Raw genomic sequence first — 23642 nt, forward strand, 5'->3', positions numbered from 1 at the left:
TTTTAAGAACAAGGACAACTACATAATATACGGAATGTGAGAATTATTCGGTGAAACATACCAAATGTTGTGCACAAAAGAACTAACTTGGCTCTACAGTGGTTGACTGAGGTACGATACTTGATGAACTATATACATATACAGTGCATCCATTAGATTTTGTTTGCAAGTTGTTTTTTCATTTGTTTGAGTTCTTTTGGTATATTAGTATACAAACTACTGTGAATTTGACCTTTAACGTATTGTAAAACTCAGATCGAATGTCTTTCAATGTTTCGATTACATTTGACTCATGTCTTACGAGTTTTCCTAAACAAATAATATCAAAGCTTGAACCATGCTATTTAAATAACAATAAGTATGAATAATATTTATGTATTTACCTTAAGTACGAAACTAGTTTGTTTTTGTTTTGAATTTGGCGCAAAGCTACACGAGGGCTATCTGCGCTAGCCATCTCTACTTTAGCAGTGTAAGATCAGGGGTAAGGCAGCTACTCATCACCATCCACCGCCAGCTCTTGGGCTACTCTTTTACCAAGGAATAGTGGGATTAACAATCACCTTATAACGCCCCCACGGCTGAAAGGGGTGCAAGCATGTTTGGTGTAATGGAAATTCCAACCCTCGACCTTTAGATTACGAGTCAAACACCTTAACCCATCTGACCGTGCCGGGCCTCGTAAGTACGAAGAGAGGTAATTGACTGTTTGTTTGTTTTCTTTTAGTTTCGCGCAAAGCTACACGAAAACTATCTCCGCTAGTCGTCCCTAATTTAGCAGTGTAAGACTAGAGGGACAGCATCTAGTCATCACCACCCACCGCCAACTCTTGGGCTACTCTTTTACCAACGAATAGTGGGATTGATCGTCACTTTATCACGCCCCACGGCTGAAAGGGGTGCGAGCATGTTTGGTGTAATGGGAATTCCAACCCGCGACTCACAGATTGCGAGTCGAGAGCCCTAACCACCTGGTCATGCCCGTGCGTAGTAATTAACTGTTTACCACGTGGATAATCAATCTAAACTTAATAATATGAGTGAAAAAATAATTATAGTAAACAAACAATGTCTGTACTTACTTAGCAGGAGATTATGTGCTTCTTTTGTATACTTACCTCAGGATGAGTAAAAGAAAAGCTTTATTTTCATGCTGAGACAGTGAATATTGATAACCCTATAATAGTGTTTATCTAGAAAATAAACAGGAGTAGCAATTATGTACTTAACGATATGTTGTGTGACGTAACTTGTACTTGATTACGTATATAGTGAGTAGAAGCAAGTCTTACATAATTACCTAAATGGTGAGTATAGGAATAACCGTTATATTTTTAGCTATATGGTAAGTAGGATTATTGCGATATTATCAAGATTGTAAGTGGGTGTAGTCCTTCTGTGTTTACTTAGATAGTGAGTATAGAAGGAAAACCAATGTGCTGACTTAGATTATGAGTATAGGAGAATCCTTGTGAGCTTACCCAGATGGTGAGTAGGGGTTACCCGTCTATCGTAGTTTATCAACAAGCTATCCAGTACTCGTAGATCAGTGTCGTCGTACAAGCTCTTTTTAATGATCCTGTTCCTGTAAAACATTATAAGCCTTATTAACATAAAATTATAATATAATACGTGGTGAAAATTCCTAATCTCACATGTATAGATTTAGAGTATTTTAACGACTGTGATGGATTAGCTCTTATATACTTATTTTAATGCCAATGTTTGTTTCTGTTAAATATGTATTTAAGTGCACGTAACTTGTATTGTTAAATGTGTAGTGCGAAGTTCCCGCCTTTTCAATAACTTTGTAGGAGATGTTCTAGTGTAAGAATCAACAATACATGTTTTACGAAAGCACTAACGTATCATCAAGTAATGTTGTCAATTGAAATTTCGAGAACCTCGCCTAAAGTTCATATTCTATCTCTGTCGATTCATATTGTTGGTTTGCTACAGTTAGTATACTATAAACTTCGGAAGCTATAACTGTAATAAACGCTTGTTAATTGGGAAACTACAGATATGTGACCGGAACGATTATCGACTTTGAACATTACAAAACATTCAACTTCAGTGAATTCACATTCGGCATCAAAATATTTTTATGAAAACATTACATAACTTAAGCGGTAAAAAGTCAGCTTGTAAACGGTGTGAGATCAGCCAAGAATAGAGAGCTAGCTAGCTATCTGTTAAGTGAAGTGTACTGATATCAACTCGATATTAATTCGCTCGTCGTGAACCGTCGGTAAAATATTCAGTTCCAGACCAGGAAGATCACTCAATATTGTACTTAAAAGTTTTGTATATAAATCGTTAATATAAATTGTATTATTGTTTGTATATTAAAATATGTATTTATGTAAAAAAAGAAAATTGTATGTATCAATCTTGTTGGCAAATATTATAAATTTGATACATATCGACATTTAATTAATTTCTAAATTAAAATTCAAATTTCAGGTTATTTGAAATCGTGATACGTAACATAATAAATTGGAGACTCGTTTGAGGTAAATTATAATACGTAACATGACATTCTTTGTTGATAAAAGAGAAAATAACAAAAACACGTGCTTGTATCGCTCACACAGTGATTAATAAAACTGTTAATAATCAAAGCACGAGCTCAGTGTTGGTCTTTAAGGTTAAGATAACAAAATAAACACTTTTAGGGTTTTAAGCAAAATTAAAAGTCACATAAATACTGTTATACTATTAACATTTAACTTTTACCTAGTTAATACACTATTAAAGCGAGAATGATAAAATCATAGGAACATAAGTACATATTTTCAGTTAACTTTTACCACTACCTCTCAATAACAAAATTAATCAGGTGAGGTGTGGTTCTGTATGGGAACAAGTACACATTTAGAAGCTCATAATTAAACAACTGTACTTAGTTATCAAAAGAAAATATAATATTATGTCACCAAGTATGTTTTAAACATTTATCTTTTAAAAGTATTTCTATTATTTCTAGCCCTTGTTTGAGTTCTCCATTTCACATAAATAAATCAGTATTTATTATCTTAAAATTATGTTTTATAATACTGTATTGGAGCGGAGTTTTATTCTCTTTTCGTTATGACAGGGTTTTGGTTTCTGTTTTTTCACTGATAGTTTTTCAACAAAACTGTTGTTAAACCAAACGCCCTCCTCTTTCGCTACTGGTTCAGCGGTAAATCTTACAGAGTTTGTTTGTTTTGAATTTCACACAAAGCTACATAAGGGCTATCTGCACTATCCGTCCCTAATTTAGCAGTGTAGGACTAGAGGGAAGGCAGCTAGTCATTACCACCCACGCCAACTCTTGGGCTACTCTTTTACCAACGGAAAGTGGGGTTAACCGTCACATTATAATATCCCAACCGATGAAAGGGAAAACATGTTTGATGTGACGGGGATTCGAACTCGTGACCCTCAGATTATGAATCGAGTGTCTTAACCACCTGGCCATGCAGGGCCTGAGTCTGATAGTTCACAATCCTAAATACTGGGTTTCATTACTTGTGGTGGACACAGTACAGATAGTGGGTTGTGTCTAACAATAATAAATAAACAAACCAAATATCAAAAATGAGCATTTCTACAAATCAAACAATGTTGTTCTTTACATACGTCTGAAACCAAAATCCAGATGATATAAATATGACGGATAGGACACATGAAATATCTTATTAAATAAGTGTGTACCTCGTAATATAATAGGTACGTAATCTAATACCTGTAAATATTATTTAGTATGTTTTTTTTTTTTTTAGTATCACCCACGATTCCTATATGCATGAAATCAGAATGGTTTGATAGTAAGCGATAAATGATTGCAATAACATAAGTAAAAACATTCAACGATTAAAAATTCACAATATCCTATTGTATAAAGTTAAAAGCAAAATATACAATTAAAAACTTCATACACATAAAATAAATTAATTCGATGTACGCATGCGTTTAAATAGCAAAAGATCCACTGTTTTCATCTATGAGGTATTTATTTCCTTTGGACAAGCTTTTACTACATGGATTGTTCACAAGTTTATTTTACAGTCTGTACAGATTGTAATAAGTTTTGTATATCTATAGTATTAAAACATGCATAAAACAGAGGCAGAAAATCAAACACTATCGTCTGGAGAAAAATAATAATCCGTAAACATAATCATGTTTCAAGGTCTGTTTATAACAACTAAATTCCCCAAAGACTGTTCGACGTGACGTTATAAAGTTTACTGAGGTTAAATCGTTTATATTACCACAAAATCAACTGCCTTCTGTAGTCAGTCCAAGTTAAAGAATCCTCTCAGAAATGTGTTTTCCACTTTGAAATCAAGATGGATACAGGAAGACGAGGTTAATTATTGTATGGTCCATAATTTCTATGGTAAAGATTGGAACTGATTAGGAGACAGGAAAACACGAGATTGATTACTGCGTGGTTCACGATTTTCACAAGTAGTAAACTGTACGTTAACAGATACACCGCAAGTGACGATTCCTGTAAGTTTCTGTTGTTCAAGTAACATTGGAGACATATACTTATCGCCCATGACGTGAACGTGGTTGCCGAACATTTTAATTTAAATTATTCAACTTGTCAAGGCATGAAGTCTGATATCATTGTAAATGGAAGAAAAATTATGTCAATGGCTTTTGGTTTGTTTGAAATTAAGCACAAAGCTACTCAGTGGGCTATCAGTGTTCTGCCCACCAGTATCGAAACCAGGTTTTTAGCAGCATGAGTCTGTAAACATACCGCTGGGCTTCTGGGGGGAGGCAGTTACTGGTTGTTACATGAAAATGAGAAATAATTTTTTATTCATTTCACAACTTTACATTACTTTGCCCTTCACTGTAAATATGTCTGCAGACCACCGTAGCACAGGTAAGATTTATATATATATATAACTCTTTTACCAACGAATAATGGGATTGACCGTCACTTTATAACGCTACCACGGCTGAAAGGGCAAGCATGTTTGGTGCTAGCAAGATCCAAACCCGCGACTCTCTGATTACGAGTCGAACGCCTTAACAACTAGTTGTATCATATGAATGTCTAATTTTTCTGTTTTCTTTCCATTTATAGGTATTGTCCCTCTGGCTTCGACATATTTAGACAGAGCTGAAAACAATTTTTTCATGTAATATCAATCCATTTAGATACATTGTAATGGATTTAATATTATTTCGATATATATCTTTGTTTCAGTTTAATGTATGTAGAAATGTATGTTAACTTATATTATTAAATGTGTGTTGCGCAAGTCCTGCCAGTTCTCTGAATTTGTAGGCAATTTTGAAGTGTAAGAATCAACAATGTTCAATGTATTTATGTAAATAGTAGTGATTACCAGTATTGCTGCCAGCGGAATTTTCGAGAATCTCGCCTAATGAGTATAAAAGGTTGTAATCGCAAGACGTTTGTTTGTTTTGAATTTCACACAAAGCTACCCGAGGGCTATCTGTGGTAGCCGTCCCTAACTTAGCAGTGTTAGACTAGAGGGAAGGCAGCTAGTCATCACCACCCACCGCCAACTCTTGGGCTACTCTTTTACCAACGAATAGTGGGATTGACCGTCATATTATACGCCCCCACGGCTGGGAGGGCGAGCATGTTTAGCGCGACGCGGGCGCGAACCCGCGACCCTCGGATTACGAGTCGCACGCCTTACGCGCTTGGCCATGCCAAGCCAGTAATCGCAAGACGCGGAGAGATAGTTTGAAAATATTGTCTTGTCGCTACAGTTAGTATACTATGAACCTAGTCCCCCACTAGTACAATGGTAAGTCTACGGATTTACAACGCTAAAGTTAGGGGTTCGATTCCCCTTGGTGGGCTCAGCAGATAGTCCGATATGGCTTTGCTGTAAAAAAAGGCACATACACTCGTAACCTGAAGAACAGATTGAAATTAAAACTAGTTTTTGGCCCCCGCTAGTACAGCTGTAAGTCTCTGGATTTACAACGCCAAAACCAGGGGTTCGATTCCCCTCGGTGGGCTCAGCAGATAGCCTTATGTGGCTTTGCTGTAAGAAAACACATACTATAAACCTCGGAAGTTATAATAATGTCAAACGCTTATTAATCGGAAAACTACAGATATAGGACTAGGAACGTTTATAGATTTCAAACATTAAAAACCGTTTAACTTCGGAAAATTAACTTTGGATGTTAGTAGTTTTTTCGAATAAATTGTTTAACTTCAGTTGTTAAAAACTTGTGTCTATGAAGCACTAGCTTTGCCGTTACTGTGCGTGTTTTTGAACTTATGATTAATTTGTCTCCGTGAAGCGTGGGTAAAATATTGAGTTCCAGACCAGATATAAGACTCAGTATTGTTTGTGAAAGTCTTGTAAATAAACATCATTTGTAATAACTATTAGTAATAACTGTTATTATAAATTGTATTCTTTTTGTTTCTATATTAAAATATATTTGTGTTAAGAAAGAAAATTCTGTGTATCAATCTTGTTTGCAAATACCATAAGTTTCATATATATTGACATTTAATTAGCTTCTAAATTATAATTAAAATTTCCGGCTGTTTGGAAACGTAATACGTAACATAATACATTGGAGACTCGACTGAAATAAATTATAATACGTAACATCACTATTGCTTTTGTATATTTTTACATCTAACATCAAACCATTCAGATTCATTATTGTTGCTTCTGTGTGTATGGCTGTGTACAATAGTAAATTCATTCTTCAAGGATTCATCTTTGTGATTTCCAACCATGGCTATATCACATTCAATACTTACAGCCAGCGACTTGAATTCATACAGAAATCAAAAGGAGTCAATATTAACATACCCTGAATAGTGGGTGAAAGCAGGTTTTTCGACTAAGGAGGTTATGTATGATTCATAACAACATACGTGAGTTTTGTTGTCATGGTTGTCACATGTTACGATTTTGGTACTAACAATGTAGTATTGATCAGTGATGTCGAGAAAACCCACTTGTAGAGAAATATATATGTTAAAACGGCTTGTTTGGGTTGAGAAAATATTTTACATAGAAGAGCGAACAACGTTTCGACCTTCTTCGGTCATCGTCAGGTTCACAAAGAAAGAGGTAACTGACCGGAAGCTGACCACATGTTTGAAAGGGTGTTGAATATTTTCTCAACCCAAACGAGCCGTTTTTGCATATATAAATGTAGTATTGAAGTCGCCAATGATGATTAGAAGAAAACCCCTCCAGAAACAACGTCAACTTGTAGACCTTTGATACAAACTGTTAACTGGAAGCACGAGTTTAATTCTGTGAAGAATTATCAAGTAGATTTGGAAAATTTCCTTGCAGACTATACAATAGTTCCACGTCAGGAGGCCTGGCATGGCCAAGCGCGTAAGGCGTGCGACTCGTAATCCGAGGGTCGCGGGTTCGCGCCCGCGTCGCGCTAAACATGCTCGCCCTCCCAGCCGTGGGGGTGTATAATGTGACGGTCAATCCCACTATTCGTTGGTGAAAGAGTAGCTCAAGAGTTGGCGGTGGGTGGTGCTGACTAGCTGCCTTCCCTCTAGTCTTACACTGCTAAATTAGGGACGGCTAGCACAGATAGCCCTCGAGTAGCTTTGTGCGAAATTCCAAAACAAACAAACAAACAATCCACGTCAGGAGGACTGTGATGTATTCTAAAGAGACAGAGTCAACGTTACCAGACTCTTGCATGATGTTAAAGTAAAATAATGCGTTAAATACATTGAATTCTCTTCTTTATGTCCTTGGACCAACGGTGAGTATCTTGTTGGACGTCGATTCATAATAGCTACAAACATTTGTGATCTCTAATGTTTATAAAATTCAAAGTATTATCACCAAAAAATGCTGCCATCTAGTTGTACAGTTAAGATGCCGTGGAAAATTATCATTTACAAAGTGTAGACCATGTCTTTCTACAAAAGAGAGAATACCACCATAATGTCAGCCCTCAAATGAAAATCTAGCTGGGTAACAGAAGTTACCAGGTAATTAAGATATCATATTTTCTTAAGATAAAATGATGCATTTTTGAAACTATAACAGCAAAATTCAGGATAGCTGTCGTACTGTAACATACCAGAGTCATGGGAAACTGTAATAAAAGGAGTTCCTCTAAACATATAAATAGTAATATAATAATAATAATAATAATAATAATAATAATAATAATAAATAGTAATACCACAAGAAGATCAGTAGCTAAATATTGCTTGAATTCATCCTGGGAACATGAAGTTATGTCTGAAAATAAATTTCAACTGTCTTACGTGTGATACGCCTCAAATCATAACATATTATATTTAAAAATAACGAAGTCATTGCTTTTTACTGGAAGCACAACCAAGAATATCTTATACAGATCGAGATGAAACAATCATATTTTTGGCTAATTTCACCACTGCTCACACGCGGCTTAAACTGTATAACACGTTCGAGAAATTAGGCTATTCTGTGTTTCACAGACAGTGTTATTTACATTTCAGGCGGGTCCTACGACCAGTTTCTAGGGGAGTTTGCTGACGAGGTGGAAGATTACATCATTTCGTGGGTTGAAGTTGGGGTCGGTCAATGATGGACCGAAAACTGACCAAACTAGCGTGAAGACTGTAAGACTTCTGAAGTTAAACGTTCTAATCTTAATTTTATCAACAGTCTAAACTTTAATTTCTTCTCGGTGAAGAACAATATAATATCATGGGTATATTTAATCTTGATCAACAACAGAAACAAATCTAAAAAAAAACACAAAAAATGCAGTGACTTAACAAACTCAGGATAATCTACAAAGGAAAACAGGAAATACTGTCCTGCTTACACAAAACAGAACATCCATTTGGATTATAACACCCAACCTTGTGAATACTAGCATTTCATCTAATAAACCTAACTCCTCACCGTGGCCTATGGGCTGAATTCAAGGAGGGCATGACAAGGTTGTATTTTGGGGAGAACAGTTCCCAGTACGCTCAGTAATGATTGTTTTCTATTTGCAGGAACAATATTTTCATACATGCTGAAAAAAAAACAAGTGACCGATACGTGAAACACGCCGATTTTATATACATAAGCTTCACCGAAAAAATAATAACCTTTGATCATTAGTCATGTGGTTAAGTTTGTTTTGTTTGTTTTTTGAATTTCGCGCAAAGCTACATGAGGGTTATCTCCGTCCCAAATTTAGCAGTAGAAGACAACTTTTGGGGTACTCTTTTACCAACGAATAATGGGAGTGACTGTACATTATAACGTCCCCACAGCTGAGAGGGCGAGCATGTTTGGTGTGACGGGGATTCGAGCCCGCTACCCTCAGCTTATGAGGCGAGTGCCTTAATCACTTGGCCATGCCGGGCTATGACCTAACTTCCCTAACTCAACTAAAATCTCTTGTTGTGCAGGTTTGACATAAAGTTTGAATTTAACGCATAAAGAATTATTTCACGTAAATTAATTCTGGTTTCACGAAATAACTATACTTGTTTTAATTAAGTCAAGTTATATTCTTTTTCTTTATAAAACAAATAATCTTGCTTGGATATGAATCATTTCATCATTAATTCTTTATAGACACGATTAAGTTTAGCAGTTTGTGTCCCACAGCTACGACAAATAGATTTGTGAATTCTGTTAAGAAGCTATTATGTTAACGTTTTCAGGTTAAAGCCTCGGGTGACCCTGCATGGCCAGGAAGTTAAAGCACACGATTCGTAGTCTGAGGGTCGCGGGTTCGAATCACCGCCACACAAAACATGCTTGTCCTTTCAGCCATGGGGAAGTTATAATGTGATGGTCAATCCCACTATTCGGTGGTAAAATAGTAGTCCAAGAGTTGGTGGTGGGTGTGTATGTTTTCTTATAGTAAAGCCACATCGGGCTATCAGCTGAGCCCACCGATTGTAGCGTTGTAAATTCGTGGAATTACCACTGTTCAAGAGAGAGACTGGTAGTAGGTAGGGATGACTAGCTGCCTTTCCTCTAGCCTTACACTGTTCAATTAGGGAGGGCTAACGCAGATAGCCCTCATGTAGTTTTGTGCGAAATTCAAAAAGCAAACCATAAACCTTGAAGCCTCGGAAGAAAGAGACCCTGAGGGGTAGTTAGCCTTATCTTATTTATCATGTATATGAGTAATATGCCACAGTCGGGCCTAAACTTAGGTTTTGCATCACAATTTGCTGACGATGTAGCCGTCTGGAAAAGTGCACTCACTCTTTCAATAGCAGCAACAAACCTCCAACCAGTCCTGAATAATTTAAAAGAATACTGCCAGAAATACAGAATAAAAATAAATATTCCGAAAACCCAAGTAATACTATTCAGCAGATTAAATAAACTGAAAAAAGATCCACCAAAGTTATACATGAACGGATCACTTTTACAGACTGCTACTTCTGCTAAATTTTTAGGATTAACTTATGATACCAAATTAACGTGGATACAGTATACTAACAATATCCTGTCTAGAATCTGGAAAAGAGCAAATTATGCAAGAAATCTTTCAAGTAAAAATCAAAGTACATTTCCTGATAATATAATAAAACTCTACAAAGCATACATTAGACCTATAATAGAATACGAATCTCCTGCCTGGATAAACATAACGTAAAAACAATTACATAAACTACAAAAAATACAAAATTCAATCTTAAACTCAGCTTATAACTGCCACGCAGTGCTTCATCCATATGTATGCACAAGTATGCAAACAGAGGCAATATCTGATAGACTCTTGCATAATGCACTAAATTATTTTAATGAACATTGGCATAAAATGATTTTATTGTGTGATCTCGTCAGATACTACGTACATGATGAACATAGTTTTAAGTACCTCTTTCCTATAAATATATATTTAAGAAATATAAATCAAGCTGACCACCACGCTTGGAACCGGTATAATATTCATAGGTTTTTCTTTCTTTCTTTTTTTTCCGTTAAATATATATAAATAGATTAAAAAAAATAAAAAATAAGAAATAATTATGAAAAAAAAAATACATAAAAGAATAAGAAAATAAAGAATATAAAAGAGGAAAATAAAAAAACAAATACAAAATGGCCCCTCAGGACAACAAATGGACATTGCCCTGAAAAGGGCCGGAGTACTGTGGGCTACTCTGGCTCTAAAGCACTACATCTACAACATAGTAGTAGCCAACATGAAGTTACGGATGGAGGAAGAGGTCTTTTGCACCTGACTGTCCCGGGTATCTAAAATCCAACATACCAAAATACCCACAAAGAAGAAGCGAAGCCTCGGAAGAGATGGAGTCTTGGACCTCAACATAGAAGAAATCCGCCTCTGTCTGAGGTCGCTACCTCAGCGAAGAACATCAAAGACTAGGAGATAAAGACCGATGACTTCAAGAAGGGCCCGGCATGGCCTAGCTCGTAAGGCGTGCGACTCGTAAACCGAGGGTCGCGGGTTCGCGCCCGCGTCGCGCTAAACATGCTCGCCCTTCCAGCCGTGGGGGTGTATAAGGCGACGGTCAATCCCACTATTCGTTGGTAAAAGAGTAGCCCAAGAGTTGGCGGTGGGTGGTGATGACTAGCTGCCTTCCCTCTAGTTTTACATTGCTAAATTAGGGACGGTTAGCACAGATAGCCCTCGAGTAGCTTTGTGTGAAATTCCCAAACAAACAAACAAAAAAGACTTCAAGAAGACGCAGGGTTAAAGTCTAAGGAAGCTGTTGAAAGAAGGTGATCTGAAGTAAAGCCTCGACAACCTTTTTAATTGGTGGAACAGTGTTAGTAATTTTCATTTTCTTCTCTTTCATTTTGCAATTGATTAGCACTTTCATCTGTGTAATTATTCACGTATTCAATTTTCTTGTTTTTCCAGTCTCTTAACTGCTATCTTAATTTGATTTTTATATTTGACATTTTTCTTCATCTAATTTATGCCAATACTTGTGCTGCCAATTTCATCCTGTTTTTATTTTGCTTATATATTTATTTCTGTTCGCTACATTATGATTTTTTTTTAAATTCAAGGTTTATTCTTAACATATATGGAAAAAGATGATTGGACGTTATGCTTGGTTTTAGTTTTGTTTTATTGTAAATTTGCGAATCCCCGTCACACCAAAAATGCTTGTCGTTTTAGCTATTGCGGGGCGTTATAAAGTTACAGTCAATACCAATATTCGTTGGTAAAAGAGTAGCCCAAAGGTTGGCGGTGGGTGGTGATAACTAGCTGCCTTCCCTCTAGTGTTACAGTGCTAAATTAGGGACGGCTAGCGCAGATAACCCTCGTGTAGTTTTGTGCGAAATTCAAAACAAACAATCTTTCTACTTAGGAATACTATATATGCATTGAATTCTGGAAATTACTAAGTCTTTAGAAATAATGCATTTTCAAAGCCACAGTAGGTCGCTTGCTCTTTTACGTTTTAAATACGGGTACTATTACAAAAGCCAATATCTTCAGTTTTTGTACGTAAGCACAAAACTACACAATGGACTATTTATGCTCTGCCCACCACGATTATCGAAACTCGGTTTCAAGCTGTACAAGTCCGCTGTACCTCTGGGGAGTTAATATCTTCAGTAATTCTCAACAAGAGATTGGCAGGACTTTAGCTCTGCTGTTAACGGATGTTGATAAATAACTTAAGTGATTGTAAACTATTAAATAACAGAATGGATGTACAAATAAAGTAGCACACTTAATTATTAGTTAATAATATCAATCAATATCAATACTTTATTCAACCCTATATCACACAAACAACAAATTATAATGTATTATTCAGTACAAAACAAATTACATTTCATTTAGTCCAGAGGGCAAATTGAAATTATTTCGCTCGTGCGTTCTCATAATCGCATGTGCAAACAGTATCATGTTTCAGGAAGTATCTCGAGGCTCCTTTCATTTTTCTATACCGAATCTGGTTAAAACATACCATCCCTAATGAACTTTAGTACGGTGTTCTTTTGTAATTTTACAAGTATCTGGTTTGCGTAACGTATTCGCTTCTTTATTTTAATTTTTATCATGACCGACGGACACACATCATATTTAGTGTCCCTCCCCTCTAAAAACAAGTTCATTGATAAGAACTAAAGTAGGTGATTGAAATGAAGCATTCTCTAGAACAAGTTCGTACAATATTAAGCTTTTGCTGTTCATCTTATTATAAAAATACGGAAATCCCATAAACGCAACTAATATACACTAGCTGGCATCTAGCGAGCGTTTCTATTTATACTGGTAACACCTTACACTTGGTGGTTTCAAGTTATGACGTTTAGTTTTAGAACATGTTCGTTAGGAATACCGATGGGTTACCTTAAAAAACAACGGAATCGTTGAAAATATATTTGTAAGCTCTTGCAAAGGTTAAACTCAGTTTAGTTTCGTACAAATATTGTTGTCTTTCTTTGTATTCAAGGGGTCAAAACATTAACCACCAACTCTTGTGCCGCTCTTGTCTAATCTAATAGTGGGATTTGCCTGTTACTCTTATAGGGTATCCACGACCTCGAAAAGCGAATAATGTTTTTAGTGCAGCAGTTTGCGAACGATGAATCTTTGGATTTACAGCACGATTACACGAAATATTAGACCATGTCCGCACCTTATCCATTCGATAAAAGTGACAAACTATCTCGTTATCTTTTGTTTTCTCAACTGGTGTTTTTGATAGCCTTGAAGTGTTTTCTGAGTTTAGAATGACGTGGAAACGTTTTTGGTATTTTGTACAGGCTGATAAAAAACAAGTACAAGGGCTGGACAAAAATTCCTGAAATGGAACAAAAACACTTGTATAAAACATTTTGGTCTAAGATATACGAAACTAAGTCTTGATATACAAAATTTAGTTTATGATAAAAACCTCAAAGGAAAAAACTCAACACACTAAATCGAACTTCGCGGGAGGTAGAAACTGTTTTAAAAATATGGTTGATACGAGTAGTTCCGATACAGGATTTGTAAAAAAAAAAAAAAAATCCTATTTTGTTCTCTCTTTTTATTGAGATGTGGATCTAGAAGTAGGGATGTTCTATGTAAGAATAATAAATTTGGTATTCGGTATTTTCGACATGAACAATAACTTATGGATGAACAAATCGATCAGGCATAGTTTTAATTAAGAATCTCTTACCAGAAGACAAGCAACCTGCTCAATGGGCCCGTCATGGCCAGGTGGGTTAAGGCGTTCGACTTGTGATCCGAGGGTCGCGGGTTCGAATCCCGGTCGCACCAAACATTCTCGCCCTCCCAGCCGTGAAGGCGTTATATTGTGACGGTCAATCCCACTATTGGTTGGTAAAAGAGTAGCCCAAGAGTTGGTGGTGGGTGGTGATGACTAGCTCCCTTCCCTCCAGTCTTACACTGCTAAATTAGGGACGGCGAGCGCAGATAGACCTCGAATAGCTTTGCGCGAAATTAAAAAACAAACAAACGAGCAACCAGGTAGCCGGGAAACATTTTTTAAATGTTGATCGATACTATAAAGAGGAGTCACTTAGAATGTTTTGAATTCACCTCTGATTTAGAAGATGATGTTAAATAACGCTCCTCATTATGTTCTTAGGCATGTTTTATTAATATCTAAATGGAGCGTTATGTGCCTATTACATGATATAAGCTTTTAAGATTCAGTTTACGTAAATTCTGCTCCATCAGCGGATTTAACTACACGTAAAATGTTAAAATATTCCCCGAATAGAAAGATATTTTATCCTTGAGTATTTACGTATTTTGGTGTGGTAAAATACATCAGTCTGACGTCGAAAAAGTGGATAAAAAAATGCAATGCTACTAATCCTGTTTATTTTTCAAATACGTGTAATATTAAAATCGACATACAATTTTTTTTCATATCTAGACATTGCACATTACCTCGATAGTACTATCTAATCTTAAATTAGACTCTGTAATGAAATAATACAGTTATGATAAAATAATGACGGTCTGTTAACTTTAAAGAGATCTGAAACTCATATAAATCGACCTGTTATTCGAATTTGTTTGTGTATTTCACAAAAAAAAATGTATTTGCACACAGTCATCTCTGATTTTGAACTAATACACTAGATAAAATCCGGCCCTAACATGTGGAGTGCGTTTTTGTGGCAAAGGGATGCAAACTCTAGGTATTTTGTTTGTTTGTTTTGTATTTTTGCGCAAAGCTACACGAGGGCTATCTGTACTAGCCTTTTCTAATTTAACAGTGCAAGACTAGAGGGAAGACATCTAGTCATCACCACCCACCGCCAACTTTTGGACTACTCTTTTACCAACGAATGATAGGATTGACCGTCACTTTATAATGCCCCCACGGCTGAAAGGGCGAGCATGTTTGGCGCCACGTGGATTCGAACCCGCGACCCTCGAATTACGAGTGGAGATTCTTAACCCTCTAGCCATGCCATGCCTTGAGTCCTTTGATTTGCAGTCCCAACGCGCTACTCAAATTATCAAACTTTATAGTTCAGCAAATAAACACTTCATGAAATAGCCTCAGAGTTTAAGACAAATTTAATCAAACTATCAAACTTTATAATTCAACAAATAGATGGTTTAGGGAAAAGCCTCAGGATTTAAAGCTGATGTTGCCACAAGTTGAGAATTTCTATTTACAACAATATTTCTGTCATGAGACTAAATATCCAAACAATTCTTAAAAATAAATGCAATTATATTATACAAGTTGGCTAAGTTTCTGCGTTGAGAACTTAAGCAAAGCTACACGAGAGCTATATGTGCTGGCCTTCCCTAATTTAACAGTGTAAGACTAGATGGAAGGCAGATAGTCACCACCACCTACCACCAACTCTTGGGCTACTCTTTTACCAACGAATAGTAGGATTGATTTAACATTATAACGACACCAAGGGTGAAAGGGCGAGCATGTTTGGTTTGATGGGGATTCGAACCTGCGACTCTCAGATTATGAGTCGAATGCCTTAACCACCTGGCCATGCCGGGCCTTAAGCAAGATGAGTTTGAATACCTTATGTCAATCGGTACCTCTTGGATGCCAAGTATGTATGAAGCACTGTTGATCTGTTACAGTGTTGTTGCACTTTAAATAGTTTCAAACAGATGTTTATGAAATTTGAGCGTTTTCTGTTGTTTATTTCAAACGGTAGTGACAAGATATGATTTTAATGTTAATTTCTACTGTTTTTTTAAAACGTATAGTGACAGCATTTCTTTCACCGATGCTTTTTGCTGTTCTTGTAAAATACTCAACACTCGTTTTTTACTGGTATTTTTTTACTAAGTTCTTGCAATAATTAATTGCCTGAAAACATAAATTTACAATAAACAATCACATTTTGAAGGTACCATTGACTGCTGTGTATCGACTGTCCAGTTTTACAATGAACAATCACATTTGGAAGGTACCATTGACTGCTGTATATCGACTGCCCAGTTTTACAATGAACAATCACATTTGGAAAGCACCTTTGACTACTGTGTATCGACTGTCCAGTTTTACAATGAACAATCACATTTGGAAGGCACCATTGACTACTGTGTATCGACTGCCCAGTTTTACAATGAACAATCACATTTGGAAGGTATCATTGACTGCTGTGTATCGACTGACCCGTTTTACAATGAACAATCACATTTGGAAAGTACCATTGACTGCTGTGTATCGACTACCCAGTTTTACAATAAACAATCACATTTGGAAGGTACCATTGACTGCTGTGTATCAACTGCCCAGTTTTACAATAAACAATCACATTTGGAAGGTACCATTGACTGCTGTGTATCGACTGCCCAGTTTTACAATAAACAATCACATTTGGAAGGTATCATTGACTGTTGTGTATCGACTACCCAGTTTTACAATAAACAATCACATTTGGAAAGTACCATTGACTGCTGTGTATCGACTACCCAGTTTTACAATAAACAATCACATTTGGAAGGTACCATTGACTGCTGTATCAACTGCCCAGTTTTACAATAAACAATCACATTTGGAAGGTACCATTGACTGCTGTGTATCGACTGCCCAGTTTTACGATAAACAATCACATTTGGAAGGTACCATTACTGCTGTGTATCGACTGTTACCACCACCTTTAAAAGGTACTTCACGTGCGTAACCTACGATCAATTTCATAAAGTACCGCCACCTTCAGAACATACCAGAATATTTATAACATACCATTACGTTTGTAAAGACGTCAATTTTAATACGACCATCATCTTTAAACGTATTTTCCACATTTATAACGCACGTTTATAAAGCAACTACCTACCCACCCTTTTAATCCTTTTCTGTTTGATAATAAGACCTTATGGTGTGCTACTGGAATGATTTAAGTTACACAAATTAAGGGAACTGTATTGCACGCGATTTTTTCCGTTTAAAGTTGTGCTCAACGTGCACTTGTATAAAGTTTTGAAAAAATCTAAAATGAAATGAAAATCATCTAAATCCTATGTATTTTAAATCGTTTTGATAATGTTTTTGAAGAGTATCTCAATAAAGTCAATAAGTTTGCTATTAGAACTTTTTTTTTTTCACACAGCCATCAACTAAACCATGTATCTCGTACTTTAACCACAGCCCGATATGCAAGTTCGGCTTCTTACTTTTATTTTAACTGTCGTATAGTAGATATTAATTTATGTGCATATAATTTATAGATACTATATAACTCTAGCTTGATTAATGTCATTCGTGCATGACTGTATTTCATTAATCAATGATTCCACTCACAGTTTTTATTGGATTACAACCTCGAGCCTAAATTAGAAGTCACTATTTGAAGTTAATAAAGTCAGTAATTTTGAAAATGTTGTGAGATTATATTAAAGCAACGTTGGAAAATTTCATTCAATAAATCAAATATATGAAGTTAAACTAATCCATGAAGTTAGTACATTCTAATAAGGCTAAATCAGAGTTGCTTGTTTTGTAATTTCGCACAAAGCTACTCGAGGGCTATCTGTGCTAGCCGTCCTTAATTTAGCAGTGTAAGACTAGAGGGAAGGCAGCTAGTTATCACCACCCACCGCCAACGCTTGGGCTACTCTTTTATCAACGACTAGTGGGATTGACCGTCACATTATAACGTCTCCACGGCTGAAAGGACGAGCATGTTTCGCGCGATGGGGATGTGAATCCGCGACCCTCAAATTACGAGTCGCACGCCTTAATACGCTTGGCGCGATGGGGATGCGAACCCGCGACCCTTAGATTAGGAGTCGCACGTCTTAACACGCTTGGTCATGCCGGGCCCATCAGAGTTGCAAAATTGATTTGTATATTTACAAAAATAGTTTTAAAAGAAATATGCTGTTTATATTTCTGTTTTCTATTAATAATGAAAAATTCACACTTATATACTTTTTTACGTATAGAACATACTTACATGAATAGCTCTTGTTTCTAAGCCTAAATTATTGTTTGTTTTTACTTTCGTGCGAAGCTACTCGAGGGCTATCTGCGCTAACCGTCCCTAATTTAGCAGTGTAAGACTAGAGGGAAGGCACCCAGCGCCAGCTCTTGGGCTACTCTTTTACCAACGAATAGTGGGATTGACCGTCACATTATAACGCCCCCACGGCTGAAAGGGCGAGCATGTTTTGTGCGACCGGGATTCGAACCCGCGACCCTCGGATTACGAGTCGAACGCCTTAACACGCTTGGCCATGCCGGGCCCGCCTAAATTATTAGTGACATACAAAATACAACAAGAAATATTAACATCAACAATATGCGAACAAGAATGTATGGTTTCAATGTTGTCTAGGTCATAAAAAGTAAAATCAGTCTATGACTGTAAACGTGTAATGTAGTCTAACGAATTGGTTTCATCCTACTTGCGTTGTTTTAACAGATCAATCTGGTGGTACTGATGGAATTGTTAACATTTTCGTAGCAGTGGCTTCATCTTTCAATTCTATTTGAACAACCAATAACGTACGAGGTACTTAATTATTTTTGCTGACCATGCCCAGTGGACAGTAATGTATTTCCTCCATGACGGACAAACACATCTTACTTAAAAAGGAGTTCAGTGGTCTTACGTGGTCAATAGACGAATCAGATCTCCACGTGATTGAGCATCTTTCGGGTGAAGTTGAACTGCGAACTCAAGAGCATAATCCCCTTGACATCTATGGTCCACTTGCAGACCAGTATCTTGTGATTCTGTGATCAGTGATGTCGAGAAAACCCACTTATAGAGAAATATATATGCAAAAACGGCTCGTTTGGGTTGAGAAAATATTTTACATAGAAGGTCGAACAACGCTTTTAGTCTAAAATATATAGTACAACCTAACATCCATTAGAGGTCTTAATATGGTATCCCAACATTCATGTATTTAGATCCATCTTGCTCACCAAAGCAGTACTTTACCATCTGAATCAGAATGCTAACTATTAAGACACTAAATAGCGAATCACTTTTATCTATTAACAAATAAAGGAAATTTTGACTATTTAAACAACCTGGCTCTCCTATTAATAACGTAACCACTCAATGCATCTTTGTTTCTCTAATTCTGACATAAGTAAAAAAAAATCAATAACAAACCTCAGTAAAGCTTGTACGGTAGAAGTTATTTCATAGTTTATGTTTCAGAAATCCATAGTACGTTCTTCCCCGGATTGGTTCAATTGTGGTTACAGAAATTATCAGCAAATTGTTAACGACGAACTTTAAGACGTTTTTGCATTACTTTTTATCTCCCGTAATACAAACCATTTCATTTTTTATTGAATTGAGAAACATTATAATAAACAGCTGTGTGTGCAGCCTTACCCTCCCAAAGTATAGAGCGTCTAATGTATGGTTTAAAACAATATTTAGGGACTACAATGGACCAGTTAGTCCATCTCGACTGTTTCATCCTCTAAGTCAAACAAAAACATGGGAAAATGTAAAATTATTCAAAGCCAGTCTTTATCATTCATATATCTACGTAGCTTTATTTTAAACGTTTCAAAATTTACTGCATTCACAACATACCAAGGTAACTCATTCCATAGACCAACAACCGTATTTGGAAAGTAAAACTGTCTTAGCTGAAGACAGACAGCTTCTACCTTGCTTAAATCTATATTTATGTTCCCTAGTTTAATATTTCTCACTCTTAAGTACGAAAAATGTTGATGCATTAACATTATCAATTACTTTTACAATCTTAAACACCTCAATTAGATCTCCTCTAACTAAGAAAACAATTTTAAGGATCTTAATTTCTCCTCATATGACGACGCCTCCTATGAACTCCAATTGTTCAATGTTTTTCCTAAGGTAAGGTGCCTAAGACTGAACGTAATACTCCAAATATGGCCTAGCCAGTAATATATACAATGAAATTAAAACCTCTTTAAGCTTGTATTCAGTATTTCTGCAGATAAATTCTAAAATCCTATTTGCCCTACCACTAGCAACAACACACTGCTTGGATGACTTAAGAGACTATTCAACCGTTACACAAAGATTCTTTTCTTTTATGACACTCTTCAGGTTATTCCCATTCAAATTGTACTTATAATTGAAATTATGAAAACATACTTGCAATATTTAGCATTTATAATGATTAAAACCCATCTGCCATAAATTTTCCCAATTCACTAAATGATCTAAATCCTTTTGTAAAGGAGTGGAATCATCTTCACATCTAGTAACTCTGACGACTTGATATGATCAGCAAATTTAAGTAATTTGTTGATCATTCTTTTATCTTTCATTAATGTCAATCAAAATGAGCCACGGTCCTAAGACTGAGTCTTAAGGTACACCACTTGCAACATACCCATTTTAACTGAACTCCATTTATGATGGTATTCAAAGTAGTTAATTATCCCAAACACCTAAAGAGATAAGTTTCTTTACAAGTCTTTTATGTGGAACTTTGTGAAATGCTTTTTGAAAATCCAGATACACCAAATATACATATCCAGTAACATTTTCTTCAAAGCATGTCAAAAGATTTCTAAGGCAAAATTTTCTCTTATTAAAACCATGTTGACTATCGAATAAATGCCAAAACTTTGTTAAATAACTTTGCAAAGTATTTTTTATCAGATTTTCCAAAATTTTCCCCACAACTGATTAATAGGCCTATAATTACTGGGACAACTTCTATTATCTCCCTCTAAGATAGGATTAACATTAGCTAATTTCCAATATGTTCGTACTTCTCTACAATTCAAGGTCTTGCAAAAACGTATGGCAAGTTGCTCACATAACTAATCATCGACTTCCTTTAAAACCCTCGGGGAAGTATCTGGCTCAGGAACTTTATCATTCTTAAAATGTCTAAATCTTATTTTAAAAAACTCAGGATTTATTCATTTGCTGAAGATGAGGAATACAGCCTAAGTCTTCATTAGTAAAAAAATAACCTAAAGAAAACTCAGAATTAAATAACCTAGTTATTCCATAATCATCAGATACAAGCCCTTCTTTGTCATCCATCGAGGGTCCTATGCTCATCCTAACATTTTGTTTACCCTTAAAAAATCCTTACTGTTAGTTTTATGTTTTCAGACAATTCTTTTTCATACATACTTTTGTCCTAATTTCCTGTTTGATTAACTTTCTTGATGTTCTCAAATCTTCTAAATTGTCCACTGTACCAGTCAATCTAAATTTCTTAAATTTGTGATGCTCTTCTTTAAGTTTAACTCACATCCTTTGTGAGCCAACCTGGTTTTGTTTTACTTGCAGCTTCCCCTTTCTTTCTGTAAGGAATATGTTTGTTTTTAATATCGAAACATTTTTCTTTAAGCATTTTCCATATTTGTTCTTCTCGCAAAAGTTGATTTTTGTTGAATCTATAAAAAATTTGTTTGTTTGTTTTAAAACCTAATACAGCAATGATCACTTGTACATAGGTGGACCCCAATTTTTACTCTTTTAACCATTTCTATATTAGAAGTTAACAAGAAATCTAAAACAGCATTATTTTTAGTAGGTTTCTTGATCAATTTGATGAAGAAATCCATCTTGAAGAGTTTCCAGAAGCCTTTCTTCCTCGTGGTTTCATTAGCATTTTCCAGTCAATATGGCTGAAATTAAAATCATTCATAATTATGACTTCATTAACGGCTGAAATCTTAATCCCACTGTCAAGTTTCTGACTAATTTCACCAGTTTCATCTTGTGGTCTGTAACAAATATCTACCAAGAACTTTTCCCCTTGATATCTGCTAATAAAAACTTCATGGATGATTCAATCTCCTTACTATGATCCTTAATAGTCTTACATTCAATATGATGTAACTCACGTTTTACGTATACCATTTCCCCTCTATTAAACAAGCTATAACCATGTATGACAAAGATATTTCTGTCGTCAAAATCACCTACATTTAACCATGTCTTATTATATCAAAATTTTATATTCCTACCACTGCCCTAAAGCCATTTACTTTATTTTTATTATTCTAGCATTACAGTAGTAACAGTTAAGCCTATTCTTATAACTACTTTTATACTGCTTTCCTATGCTAGTCTTTCCTCTATATATCAATTTTGTTTTATTTAGTTTCTCTTTGCCTCACCACTATCTAGTCCTAGCTTGAAACTTCCCGTAAAGCTAAGTTAATAGCCATTTTAAACATGTCAGACTCTTTCCTACTTAAGTGTAAATCATCCATTCCATAACGTTCATTTCTCTCACTAAACTGATTCCACAAGTCCAAACAGCTAACCTGCTCAGTATTAAATAGGTTATGTTTCAGCCCAACAATTAACTCTTGTGACCTACTCAAAACAAACTGGGAACGCTTAGCCCGAGAACTAGTCTTGACCATTGTACTGTTTGTAGAATTAAAATAAATACTCGATACTATAACTAAATATCAACAGTCTGTTATTAACACTTTTAAGCATAAGTTTGACAATTAACTAGTTCTATAGTGTATTTATTAAATTAAACAATGTATTTAATTTGACCACAAAACAAACAAACCTATCATTCACTACAGTGTTCACAGAAAAAAAACAGTAATAGTTGCTTTGACAAATTACATTTTCGAGATTAGAACTTCAAATAAAAGCAGACTAAAAAATTCCAAGAAACTATCACTGAAGGAACTTTTATTTTAAATTAAAATATTATTATACATTCTTGTTGTGAATCCTGCCAAGACAACGACTTTATTATTGTTATTGGACTATATGAAACAGGACTGACAGGTTTATTTCAAGTATTAATATGCACTCTATATGTATGCGTTTTAATCGTTTTCGAAAACAACTATCTTGGATCTAGACTTAACATGATGTATATTGTAGTATTTATAACAAATCTGAAATAGTTTTGAATAAAATCTTAGTTGAAAGGTGAAATATATTTTATATTTGTATTAATCAGAAAGCTACTAAATGTATCTGCCGCCGTTCCTAATTTTGAAGGTTTGTTTGTTTGTTTTTTAATTTCTCGCAAAGCTACACGAGGGCAATCTGCGCTAGCCGTCCTTAATTTAGCAGTGTAAAACTAGAGGGAAGGCAGCTGGTCACCGCCATCTACTGCCAATTCTTGGGCTACTCTTTTACTAACAAATAGTGGGATTAATCATAACATTATAACCCCCCACGGCTGAAAGGGTGAGCATCTTTGATGTGACGAAGATTTGAACCCTCGAACCTTATATTGCGAGTCAAGGCCTTAATCACCTGGCCATGTCGGGCCGGATT

At 35.7% G+C, this 23642-nt stretch overlaps 1 protein-coding gene across 3 annotated transcripts in view; it reads right to left on the minus strand.

Moving 5' to 3' along the window:
- Positions 1-23642, minus strand: part of LOC143249796 (glycine receptor subunit alpha-1-like) — a 70356-nt gene that overhangs the window by 37379 nt on the left and 9335 nt on the right. For 2 of the 3 annotated variants that reach the window (XM_076500230.1, XM_076500229.1), the window contains exon 2: positions 1482-1585. The exons of the other annotated variant lie outside the window; for it this stretch is intronic. In XM_076500230.1, coding sequence (XP_076356345.1) covers positions 1482-1585 — 104 coding nt within the window. The remainder of the gene's footprint in view (positions 1-1481; positions 1586-23642) is intronic. 3 annotated transcript variants of the gene reach the window in all.

The sequence above is a fragment of the Tachypleus tridentatus genome, chromosome 4 (assembly GCF_004210375.1).
Source record: "Tachypleus tridentatus isolate NWPU-2018 chromosome 4, ASM421037v1, whole genome shotgun sequence".
In the NCBI taxonomy this organism is placed as follows: Eukaryota; Metazoa; Arthropoda; class Merostomata; order Xiphosura; family Limulidae; genus Tachypleus; species Tachypleus tridentatus.